This window comes from Dromiciops gliroides, chromosome 3, assembly GCF_019393635.1.
Source record: "Dromiciops gliroides isolate mDroGli1 chromosome 3, mDroGli1.pri, whole genome shotgun sequence".
In the NCBI taxonomy this organism is placed as follows: domain Eukaryota; kingdom Metazoa; phylum Chordata; class Mammalia; order Microbiotheria; family Microbiotheriidae; genus Dromiciops; species Dromiciops gliroides.
In genome coordinates, this window is record NC_057863.1 from 95644416 (window position 1) to 95656937 (window position 12522).

At 33.7% G+C, this 12522-nt stretch overlaps 1 protein-coding gene across 1 annotated transcript in view; it reads right to left on the reverse strand.

The window, feature by feature from the left end:
* Positions 1 to 12522, reverse strand: part of NAA16 (N-alpha-acetyltransferase 16, NatA auxiliary subunit) — a 104030-nt gene that overhangs the window by 58530 nt on the left and 32978 nt on the right. Inside the window, exons 8-9 of the mRNA XM_043998383.1 lie at positions 9720 to 9815; positions 2746 to 2852 (exon numbers count right to left, since the gene is read on the reverse strand). Coding sequence (XP_043854318.1) covers positions 2746 to 2852; positions 9720 to 9815 — 203 coding nt within the window. The remainder of the gene's footprint in view (positions 1 to 2745; positions 2853 to 9719; positions 9816 to 12522) is intronic.

Here is a 12522-nt window from a genome sequence, read left to right on the forward strand (position 1 = left end):
TCAGGGCTTTATTTTTTCAAAGTTTAAAAGCCCTAAGAGCTCACTGGCAAATATCTATTTAAAGATCCTTCTACAATTACAGAAAATTTAACTTCTATCACATCATAATAGTATCTAGCTACATGTACATAACTTTGCTATCATGTTACATTGAAATCTGACAAATATCTATATCTTTCTCATTACTCGAAAAAACTATTGGATTCATTCTGTATGAGAATGATATGAGCTTCAAAATCAACTGACTTCTCTATTCACACCTTATGCACCAAAATGATTTAAATTCTGAACATTTTTCAAATATATTTATAACTAATTTCAAACCTAATATCATTAATAACCTCATTTCATCACTGTCTTAATTGACTTATTTCCATCTTTATACTATCAGACTTTGATTAAACACTGAATCATTTTCCCCATTTCCATCTCCAAATCCTGGTTTTAGGATCAATGCCTCTTTTAAATATCTTATAATAAGCTAAAAGTCAATTAATTACTCATAATGTGAATATATGGTCAATATTCTTCATTTTTAAAAGACAAAAAAAAATTCTTAAATCCTTAATTTACTTTATTCCAAATTTTTTTGTCAATAATTTTTACCTCTTTTCATAGCTATAAATTTCTGATCCATTAAATGCACTGAGTTTCCACAAGTTATACTTCATTTTCTGCAATGCACACTGACTCCTCATAAATGATACAGAGTGGGGGCAGCTAGGTGGCACAGTGGATAAAGCAGTGGCCCTAGATTCAGGAGGACCTGAGTTCAAATACAGCCTCAGACACTTAACGCTTACTAGTTGTGTGACCCTGGGCAAGTCACTTAATCCCAATTGCCTCACCAAAAAAAAAAAAGAAAAAAAAAGGGAAAAAAAATGATACAGAGCCTTGCTTTTTACTAAGGAAAAAAAAAAAAGAATTCTCTGGCAAGTAATGTGCTTACACACTACTGATCTATGTTTCTTTAGTCAAATGTAAAAACATGTACGTGTGTGTGTGTGTGTGTGTGTGTGTGTGTGTAGAGGGAGAATTATTATTAACAACTCACATTTATATAATACTTTTATTGTTTGCAAAGCTGTTTTCTCACACCAATCCTGAAGTGGGTCATGCCAAGAATTATTATCCCATTTTACAGTTGAAGAAAATTATGACTTGCCTACAACCACAAAGCTAAGAAGCTTTCAAAGTAGGTTTTAGGTCCAGTTATCCTGACTTCAAGCCCCGGACTCAACTACTACACCAAAAAGTTATAAGCTGGGGCAGCTAGGTGGCACAGTGGATAGAGCACTGGCCCTGGATTCAGGAGGATCTGAGTTCAAATCCAGCCTCAGACACTTAACACTTACTAGCTGTGTGACCCTGGGCAAGTCACTTATCCCCAATTGCATCACCACCCCCCAAAAAAGGTTATAAACTGCACCCATATAAAGTTCTGAAATAAGTCTAGAAATACCACTTTACTCTCTGATGGTAATAGATATTATTTTTATCAATGTACAAAATAGTTATATGTACATATATACATATATAAATATAAATATTCATTCATTCTCCTCTATTATTTCTAAAAATTTCCCCTGGTTTTTCAAAAAATAATGAGATTATCTTAATCCAATATATAATAGCCTGGAGAAAGAACCACTGGTAAAAATTTAGCAACATAATGTAGAACAAATATTCACTGAACTCAAAACAGCAGTTGAAACATTAAGATCAAACAAAATATATATCATGATGGTTTTTAATAAGGGGAACATAAACTATATATGTATATGCCACTGTTACCAGTCAATTTAATGGTAAATTCTATTCATCACTTTATCTGAAAAACTCAAAAAAACCTGCCACAACTTCGTTTTTAAAGACAAAAAACTCACTTGAATCCTTTAAGGTTCAAAGGGGAAACCAATAAGCTACACTTATCAATCACATCTAAAAGCAAGCCTAATTTCAAAATACTAAAAAATATAAACTCATAAATACTTATGACTGAAGGATGCCAGACTAAATATGAAAAAGTTAGTTAACTTTTCCTTACCAGTTCTATTACAACATTTGCCTCATCAACTAAGATTTTTTCAATGTCTGTCATTTCAGAAAGAATTCAAGTTTGAGGAAGGTAATTAATAAATAAAAAACAAAATAATGGAATGAGAACGTAAGTTGTCTACCAATATAATATAAAATTTGTATGCAATTTACCTTTTCACACACACACACACTCTCCCTCTCTCTGTCTCCCCACTTCACACACACACACATACACACAAACACACATACACATACACATACATACACTCACTCACCTGTCCTATAATTCCTGTAGCTTGCACAACAAAAACAAATGTAGTATAAGCTGGAACTAAAAATACTATAAAATAATGGGTAAATTGATGATGATATATTTTAATCAACATCTTATTAAAAAGTCTCAAATTATAAACTCACTACAATTAGTATGCACATACAAGAAAGGATTTAGATTTTTAAATCTTACATACTCTCACAAGTCCCTTTATTTTACATGAAATTAACAATTACTTTGCTATTTAAATATACTATCCAATGATAACATCTTTTGTGTTCATCAGATAAAAATTAGATGAACTAACACATTACAAAAAAAAATTGTTAAACTACAAATTTATATAAGTTACAGGGAAATAAGTTTCTATAATAATTTTAATTAAGTTAGTACAAAGACTTTATCAAAACTGAATAAATGCCAAATTTTACCTTTTCTGTATTGTAATATAAAGATTTCAAAGTGGTAAACAAGGGTGGGCAGCCTTTACTGAAGTTAACCCTCAGGAACTTATCCATTAGTTCTCTAAATTTTTCACCTAGAAACAAAAGTGTATTTTGTTAAACTTCAATGTTGTGAACAACTCTTAAAATGATCAGTCCTCAGATTTTAATAATGCAAATAAAACTTTTAAAAATTGCAACAAAATTGCAAAAATTGCAAAAAAAATTCAGAATAATTTCTGCTACTAACAAAAAGAATGGCAAAGTTTCTTTGACTTATCAACAGTATCAGCTATCTTTATTTTTTTTTCGTGCATCAAAACATCAACTTTTCTTCAAGCAGTACTTCAAAAGATGAGCTCTATAAAAAAAGTTTTCATTTAAGGCTCATACTTCATTTACAACCCTTTCCACCTATAAATACAATACTAAGTGAAAATTGTGCCCTACAATTCATAATTCAGGAACCCTATCAACAAGAGGAAAAGGGTACTGTGTCACTGAAGAGAATCTAAAAAGAATATAATCAAAATTATGTTACAGAAGTAGAATGAAAAGCTACAATTATCAAAAAAAACTCCATTTATGTGTAAACAGTATTTATTACTACTATCCCAAATTAAAATGTATGATTCCCTTGAAATAGTAACCCTAAAAATCAATTAAATATGGAATCCTAAAGGCTATATGAAGAAATTCTAAGGAAAAAAGTATGGTCTAGTGGAAATGACACTGACTTTGACGTCAAAGAGCAAATTCTGTCTCTGCTACTCAGTAGCAGTGGCACATTCTTATCAAAGTCCCTTTATTTCTGTACCATTATCCATATCTTTGAAATGAGGTCATCCTATGGTAACATTACCTATAAAAGAAGAGCTAAGATTATTGTTTCACAAGTAATTGAAAAGAAAAGATAGCTAGTTTAAGGAGTTGATAAAAGAAATATATCTACACTATATTCGAATAATAAAACATTTTTTAAACTCATTAAATATTAATCTCCCATAAAAATACTTTTATTAAAAAATACTTTTATATAATCAAAAATGCTCATCTTTAATTAACACCAAACCTTCCCTAATTTCTCCAGTAGTTAGTGCTCTTCCACCTCTCAAATTAACCTGAGTTATATGTATTCATGTCCATGTTCATCCCCACAGTCAGCAGAATGTAAGCTCCAAGAGAGCAGTGAGAGTTTTATTTTGTCATTGTACCCTAAGGCCTAGCAGAGTCCTTTGAAAACAGTGGGGAATGGAATAAATTTTCACATCCAAAATATCTCTGGTTAAACAGAATGCAGTAAACTCTGAATTTCAATTTTCACCTTGACGCCTTGAAAACTCAAACGTACCATGCTCAAATACCTCCTTGTACTAAATGATTCCTTAAACTAAATGATCCTATAGTACAAAAGAAAGAGTACACAGGGGCCAAATCAAGAAGTGATATCATGAATGGTGGGAATTCATATTTCTCCACTCAAAATGAAAAAGAGCATGTATTAAGTTTCTTAAATGTTCTGTTTTCCATAAAGGCTTAACAAATCATTCACCCTTCTACTGGACCAGATGTCCTTTGCTGTTTTTTCATCACTCTTCAAATCATAAAAACCCGGTTCAATTCTCATTTACTCACAGTAACAAGGAACAAACATCAAAATGTTATTTTTAACATCTTCTGCAACTAAATTTTACCATAATTGCCAACAGTTCAATCATATTTTTCTCCCAATATCTTTTTATTTACATGACCACTTTTTGCAAATAGGAAGTTAAATTACCAAATGCAGTCAAGAGGTTCAGAACGGGAATGGCAAACTATATGAAAAGATAACTAAGTACTTTCCCCAACATTGTTTTGGACACCTTAGAGATTGTTTAATTGTCTAATCTTTACTTTGATATAAATGGAATATCTAATAAAAGCAAGTATTCTGTCACCTTACATAAGTAAAAATAATTCTCAATGTCATAATGATGAAGAGATTTATAATGAGATTTGATAAATTAAAATTAAAGACTATGAGTCTGTTGCCATAAATTTGTAGATTCAGAGTCCATTAAGTGGGTATGTTTGGTTTTTTCCATAAAAATTATTCATATGACCTAGATGAAAACAAAGGTCACAAACAGTATAAAATGGAGGATGAAGATATGAGCTATAGTACAACTGGAGAAAGGAGTCAAATAACAACTTCTCCCCTTTGGATTATAAAATTATAGTCATAGAGTATACTCACCACCACCCAATCACATCACCTAAAAAAAAATCCTGTTCTGTTAATTATTTTAAACCTCATTATCAGCCATTTTCCCAATTGTTTCAAGAGTATTTGTATACATGGGTACTTTAGAAGGTATCTAAATTCACTCAAGCTATAAGCTTATTAATAAATAAGATCTTACTATGAGAATGACAGAGAATGGCTCATCTAGGGAGTCAAGTATTTAATTTGACAGCTATTTACAAGAGTTTACCTTTTTATGAACTGATATTTCTAAATATGCCAGAAAGAATAACTTTTTGGAAAGACAAACTATCTCCTTAGGTCTTTTTTCATTTAATACTTGGGGTTTCTTTATATTGTTTTGTTTAGGTAATAAAGTCCATTGAACTAATTATATGCTTCTCTGGCAATCCTTGTCTCACAAAAGATGGTATTTTGTACTGTGATAAAAAAATATGAAAGTTTTTTAACAGTCGGTTAGGATAACTGAAAGACACCAGTTTTTTTTAAGGACCACCCTTTCGGGGAGGAGACCAATAGCATGAGCTATGCACGCCAGTGCGCCTGCTGCGCATGTCAGACTGCCTGCTATGCACTCGACTTCTGGGGTGCAAGCTGAAAAGGCAAGGAGAGAACGGAAGTGGAGCTTTTTCCTGCTCTGCTGGTCTCCTGACTGCGCTACACAGACGGTCTCTCTCTCTCTCTCTCTCTCCAAAGGTGGCCTTCTCTTTTGGTGAGTTTTTATAAGGAATATAGACTAAGCTTAGACTTAAGACGATTTGTATTGTGTTTCTACTTTCCTATCCTTCTAATCAACATCACCTTGTGACTACCATAACAATAAAAGGTCTATCTAGAAAACCAAAAGCTTCTTCCATTTACTAGTCTGGGAGATAAATTAAGGGAAAGGTTAAGTAGGGGAGATTTATGATCTAATATCCAATTTTTAATCTCACAGTACCAATAGTTCACTTGAATATTTCATACTCAAACTGTTAGGTCTTAATTTCATTCACTCTGCTCAAAAGATTTTTTAAAATTTCACTGACGGGGGGCAGCTAGGTGGCGCAGTGGATAGAGCACCAGCCCTGGAGTCAGGAGGACCTGAGTTCAAATCTGTCCTCAGACACCTAACAATTACTAGCTGGGTGACCTTGGGCAAGTCACTTAACCCCCAACTCCCTCACCAAAAAAAAAAAATTTCACTGAGGAATTAATGTCTCTAAAATAACTACTGAAAAATAACAAGTATTTTTTTAATCAGACTATTTCTATCCACATAAAATTCTGTCCCACAAAGTAATAGTCACTTAGAATTCCAATTTAAAATTCTTTCCCCTCAACATTATTCATACCACAAAATGGAAATGTGGAAGGAAAGGATTCCTAGGACTTCTGCAATACATCCTACCTTCAATCTTTTTATAGCTAGAGAAAGACATTCTATAAAACTTCCTACACACCCCCTCCCCAATCACCCAGAAATAAGATATTTCTACTACTGTTTTCATTGATTTTCCCTTTTTGAGGTTTTAAGAGGATAGGATTTCTTCAGCTCCTATAAACTGTGCCACAGTCAAATAGGCCATTCATTGCCTGTACACAATCTTCCATCTCCCACCTCCATGCCTTTGTACAAGCAGTCCCCATCTCTAGAAAGCATTTCCTTCTGACCTCTGCTTAGTTGAAGGCTTAGCTTCCTTCCAAATCCAGCCCAACAACTGCCAACTACAGAAACCTTTTCCTGATCTCCCCACAACTTCCAAATAATTAGCTCCCTTGAAATTACTTTGTGTTACTCTAAAAATATTTTGTACACATTTGTGTACTTTTTTTTTTTGCAACAAACATTTATTTGATTTTTTCCAGTTACGTGCAAGGGTAGTTTTCAACATTTATTTTCATAAGGTTTAAAGTTCCAAATGTTTCTCCCTCCCTCCCTTTCCTCCCCCCTCCACAAGACATCAACTTTGTGTACATATTTTAATACAGCAGCAGAAGATTGAGTCTAAGTTTTAATCTTTGAAATATCCAATGCCTAATAGTGCCTCCTTTCCTGAACATAGCAGGTGTATAATAAATGTTTTAAAGTGAACTGTGGGTGGTTCTATGCTGGCAAAATAATAAAAGCATATATAGAAACTTTACTACTTTACACACAGGTATAATATTTAATAAATCTCAGAGATATAATAGTAATAATGATGGTAATAATAGCTAACTTTTATGTAGCACTTACCATATGCCAGGCACTATGACCCTCCCAACCACCCTCCAAAGTAGATATTATTATCCCCATTTTAAACATGAGGAAACTGAGGCAAAGAGAGTGACTTGCCCAGGACCACAAAACTGGTATGTGTTTAAGACTAGATGTGAATTTGGGTCTTTCTTACTCCATAGCTGATGCTCTATCCATTATACCACTTTACCAAAAAGATTCCAGTATGTTCTCTAGAATATTTGTAAGTAAACTAGAGGCTCACCACCAAGCTGTCTTTCAGGTACAAGTCACTGGACTTCTTCATCTCTCATATCTGACATTTTTTCTTTTTCTTTTTAAGAGCTACTTTTCTTTACTTGTTCCCTTGGTGAGAAAACCTTGCAGATAAGGTCCAAAACAGACCCACTTCACACTGAATTCCTCCTCAGCAGAGTGTTATAGCAAGAGGCACCATAGTATAGCAGAAAAAGTACTAAACCAGGAGTCTGGAAGACCACGGGCAAGTCACAACCACTCTGAGCCTCACTTTCCTCATCTGTAAAATGGAGTTAGTAACTGTCGTACCTACCTCACAAAGCTGTTATATATTCTGACATTTAAGACTTTAAAGTGCTACATAAATGTCCATTGTAATTATACTCAAGTTTCAGTGTGTGCTACATGTCATAGGAAGGCTACTGCAATAGTTCCTCTTAAAGTGGGTTTGTTAGATAGTGATGCCAAATAGAAGACTGATCTTATCCCTAGACTATATCAATTTGGAACTCCAAATTTCATGAAGAATCCAGAGAATTAAAAGTGGTTTTTTGACTCTTCTCAGCAATACAATGGTCCAAGATAGTTCCAAAGGACTCATGATGTAAAATGCTCACCAAATCCAGAAAAAAAAAGAACTATGGAATCTAGATGGAGATGGAACCATACTATTTCTATTTCTGTTTTTGTTTTTGTTTTTTGAGGTTTTTCCTTTTTGCTCTGATTCTTCTTTCACAGCATGCTTTTAATTATAAAAGTGGTCTTATAATTAATTAGAATGCATTTCTTTGCTAAAAAGAAAAGGTACTTTAACATATTTTAAAGCTCTAAGCTAAGAACTCCATATCAAGTATATCCTATATTAATATAGAACAAAGGACAGCTAGGTGGCACAGTGGATAGAGCACCAGCCCTGGAGTCAGGAGGACCTGAGTTCAAATCCGACCTCAGACACTTAACAATTACTAGCTGTGTGACCCTAGGCAAGTCACTTAACCCCAACTGCCTCACCAAAAAAAAAAAAGTATAGAACAAAACTGGGTGTCCTAGAAATACTAAAAGGCTGGGAGGAAGGGGGTGCTTGTTTAAAAGAAAAGGGGGAGGGGCAGCTGGTGGCACAGTAGATAAAGAACTGGCCCTGGATTCAGGAGTACCTGAGTTCAAATCCAGCCTCAGACACTTGACACTTACTAGCTGTGTGACCCTGGGCAAGTCACTTAACCCCCATAGCCCCGAGGGGGGGAAAAAAAGAAAGGGGGAGGGGCGACTGATTGCCAGCCATCCACTACAAAAACAGTATTTATTAACAATAAAACTCAGAAAAGCTAAAAGCTATAAGGTCACATTTTTTAAATGATGAAGAAAAGAACTGCCAAACAAACATATTCATTTAGAAACATAGCCCTATAGAAAGATCCTAAATGGTTATTTTTATTTTTGTTGCCAAATTGTTATCAAAGAAAATGGCAACTATTCAATAATGTATAATATGGAGCCAACAGCCCACAATGCCAACGAATTTTAATAATAATAAAATGGCTGACAAAGGAAGTTCCTGCCAATTAAATATTCTTCCTCTCATAATCAACACCTCCTATTTCTAGGCTATATGGATTCACAATTTTAGAAAAGAACACAGGTTCTTGGTGGCTCATAAAACGTGGAATATAATATGTAATTATGTTATCTTTATAACTTTCAGAGAAAAGGAAATGATCCCAAAATCTCAAATCCAAGAATATAGTATAGACTATTTCCTTCTTAAATGGGACGTTTTCCTTTTTTCCATTCAATTACAGAGACAAACAGACAGATATACATAAAGAAGAAAAAAATAAATAAATAAATAAATAAATAAATAAATAAATAAATAAATAAATAAATAAATAAATAAATAAATAACAGTTTAAAAAAATGAATCTCAACCTTGGAATCCCAATCTCAAAGAAAACCAATCAAATTTCTCCACAATTTCTGAAATTCTAATGCATAACAATTTGCTACCAAAAATACAATAATCTTACTGAAATTTCTCAATAGAATTTATAATTACCTCATTAGAAGGTAATCTCCTTGAGGACAAAGGAAATTTCTTTGTAACCCCAAAGCTTAGCATACTACCTGGAACACAGTAAGCATTCAAATAAATGCTTGTTGACTGCCAAAAAAAGCTGGAGGAAAAAAACATCTAAATTCTTTAAAATATGCCAATTTGAAGAAATGACAATAGTGATCTAAAAGATATCCAGATATTACCTGAGACAAAGTTTAAAGGTAATCTTCTGGGTGAAAGTGCTCTAGGGTGCTGCTTACTTATTTCTTCATAAATATGAAGCCTCTCTTCTAAGGTGCCTATTATTAATAAACAACACATACAAGACATAGTGTAAAAAAATAAAATACATTATAAAACATAAACAGCAGTTTAACATTTCCAAATTATAAATAAAACTACACCAAACTTTTAAAATTATGGCAAGACCAACTTTTTAAGTTTTTGTAGTGCCAGGATATTTAAAATACTACCAAAAGAGCTTAATAAACAGTACTTTAAAAACCTATAGTTTAGGGGGCAGCTAGGTGGCGCAGTGGATGGAGCACCGGCCCTGGATTCAGGAGTTCCTGAGTTCAGGTCCGGCCTCAGACACTTGACACTTACTGGCTATGTGACCCTGGGCAAGTCACTTAACCCCCATCGCCCCGCAAAAAACAAACAAACAAACAAACAAACCTATAGTTTAAAAAAAACAAAACTAAAGTTACATCCCCAGGAAGAAAAAGCAGGCCAATTTTACAAAAAACACAGATATTTATTTAACTCTTTAATGTGCCCTCCATTATCAGCAAAGTAGTGATCGATTATAACATATAAATAACCATAAAATAACAAAGACAACACATACTTGTACAAAATTACATGAAAATAAATTAAAGCTAATGGAATGGCTTTACAGCATCCAAATTCCTAAACATCATGAATGTACTCACATTTCATTTCAAAAGTAGACCACTGGAACTTTTGTCCATCTAATAAAAATAATGAGGCACAACTGACATACACTAGATAAAGAGTTGCACTGGGTGTCACAAAGTCCTGGTTTTATCCTACCTCTTATATATTAACTATTAAAGGACTTCTTCCTTCCCCCAATAATATGTTTTGGAGCTCCAATGTGGTTGTATTTTAAAAATGAGTTATTCAAATGAGAATAATTACTTTGACATTATTAAAGGTCTCAAGATATTTAGAAACATTAAATACCCTAATCCTAAAACATATATGAAGATTATTGCACAGACTGTGCTTTATATGGCCAAGCTTTGTCTTATAAAATGGCAAAAATCTCTCTGATGTCACCAACCTAAGATTATCATCTAAAAAAGTTTATCCAATAACTTCAGAGTAAAAGTTTTTAGAATAATGTCAGAACTAAATTATTTCAGCACCCTATTTGATGTCACAAGTTGGAGTTCCAGAACTTACCATGGGAGAGGAAGGACACCTAAAAAATAAAGCACTGTGGTTAGTTTAATTTAAAGTTTCAGTTCTTTTTTTTTTTTTTTTTCAAGGCAATGGGGATTAAGTGACTTGCCCAGGGTCACACAGCTAGTGTCAAGTGTCTGAGGCGGGATTAGAACTCAGGTCCTCCTGAATCCAGGGCTAGTGCTCTATCCACTGCTCCACCTAGCTGCCCCCAGTTTAATTTAAAGTAATATAGGATCCTGATATATGGAAGCTAATTCATTTTATTTTCCAATTAAATACTAAAAATATTAACTATCTGCTATTAATTACTGTATTAGAAACTAAGACTTTATGTTAACAGTTCAGCAGTTTATTTATTTATTTGTTTGTTTGTTTATTTATTTAGGTGAGGCAATTTGGGGTTAAGTGACTTGCCCAGGGTCACACAACTAGTAAGTGTCAAGTGTCTGAGGCCGGATTTGAACTCAGGTACTCCTGACTCCAGAGCCGGTGCTCTATCCACTGCGCCACCTAGCTGCCCCGGTAAGTAACTTTTTAATAAGATCTTTCATATTAAAAAAAAAAAAAAATCAATCTATTTCCCATGGTATATTTCCAAAATATTACAACCATATAGGCAGAAACCATTTTTGTCACAAAATCCACACATTTACCCATGATTTGTTTTAGAAACAAATCAATGACTGTACACATATGACCTATATCAAATTGCTTTCTGTCTTGGGGGGAGGAAGGGAGGGAAGGAGGGAGGGAGGGAGGGAGGGAGAAAAATTTCTAATTCAAACTCGAAACAAATGTTGAAAACTATCTTTACATGTAACCAGAAATAACAAAATACTATTAAGATTGGAAATAAAGAAGAAATGTACATCATTACTCCAGCAAGCATTTAATTTGAGGAAGTACTAACTGAAGAAATTAAAGAATAATCATGAAATTCTATAAGGCTTATAAAGTTTATATGACAAATTATATGTTTTTCTTCTGCATTCTACAAATAGAGAAAAATGTCCAATTTGATACGGTTGAAAGAAATAGATGTTAATATTATAAATTACAACATACTCCAAATCTGGTAGCTCCTTAACTCTGTGTTAATGGTAAATTTAATACAGATAAAATTAACCACAAGTAAATTAACTACAAGACTAAGGACAATAAAATTCATTAGTTTTGATCTTCTAATTTAGAAATTCTCATAGCAAAAGGTAAATTTCATCTCTACCTAAGTTGAGAAAATTGTCTTTGATGAGAAAGTTAATAGAGAGACAAGGGCAGCTAAGTGGTGCAGTGAATAAAGCAAGGGCCCTGGATTTAGGAGGACCTGAGTTCAAATCCAGCCTGACATACTTGACATTTACTAGCTGCGTGATCCTGGGCAAGTCATTTAACCTTCATTGACCCACCCCCCCCCCCAAAAAAATAGAGACAAGATGGGAAGGGGCAAGATAAAACTACTTCAAGAACCAAACTTGAGGGCAGCTAGGTGGCGCAGTGGATAGAGCACCAGCCCTGGAGTCAGGAGTACCTGAGTTCAAATCCGGCCTCAGATACTTAACACTTACTAGCTGT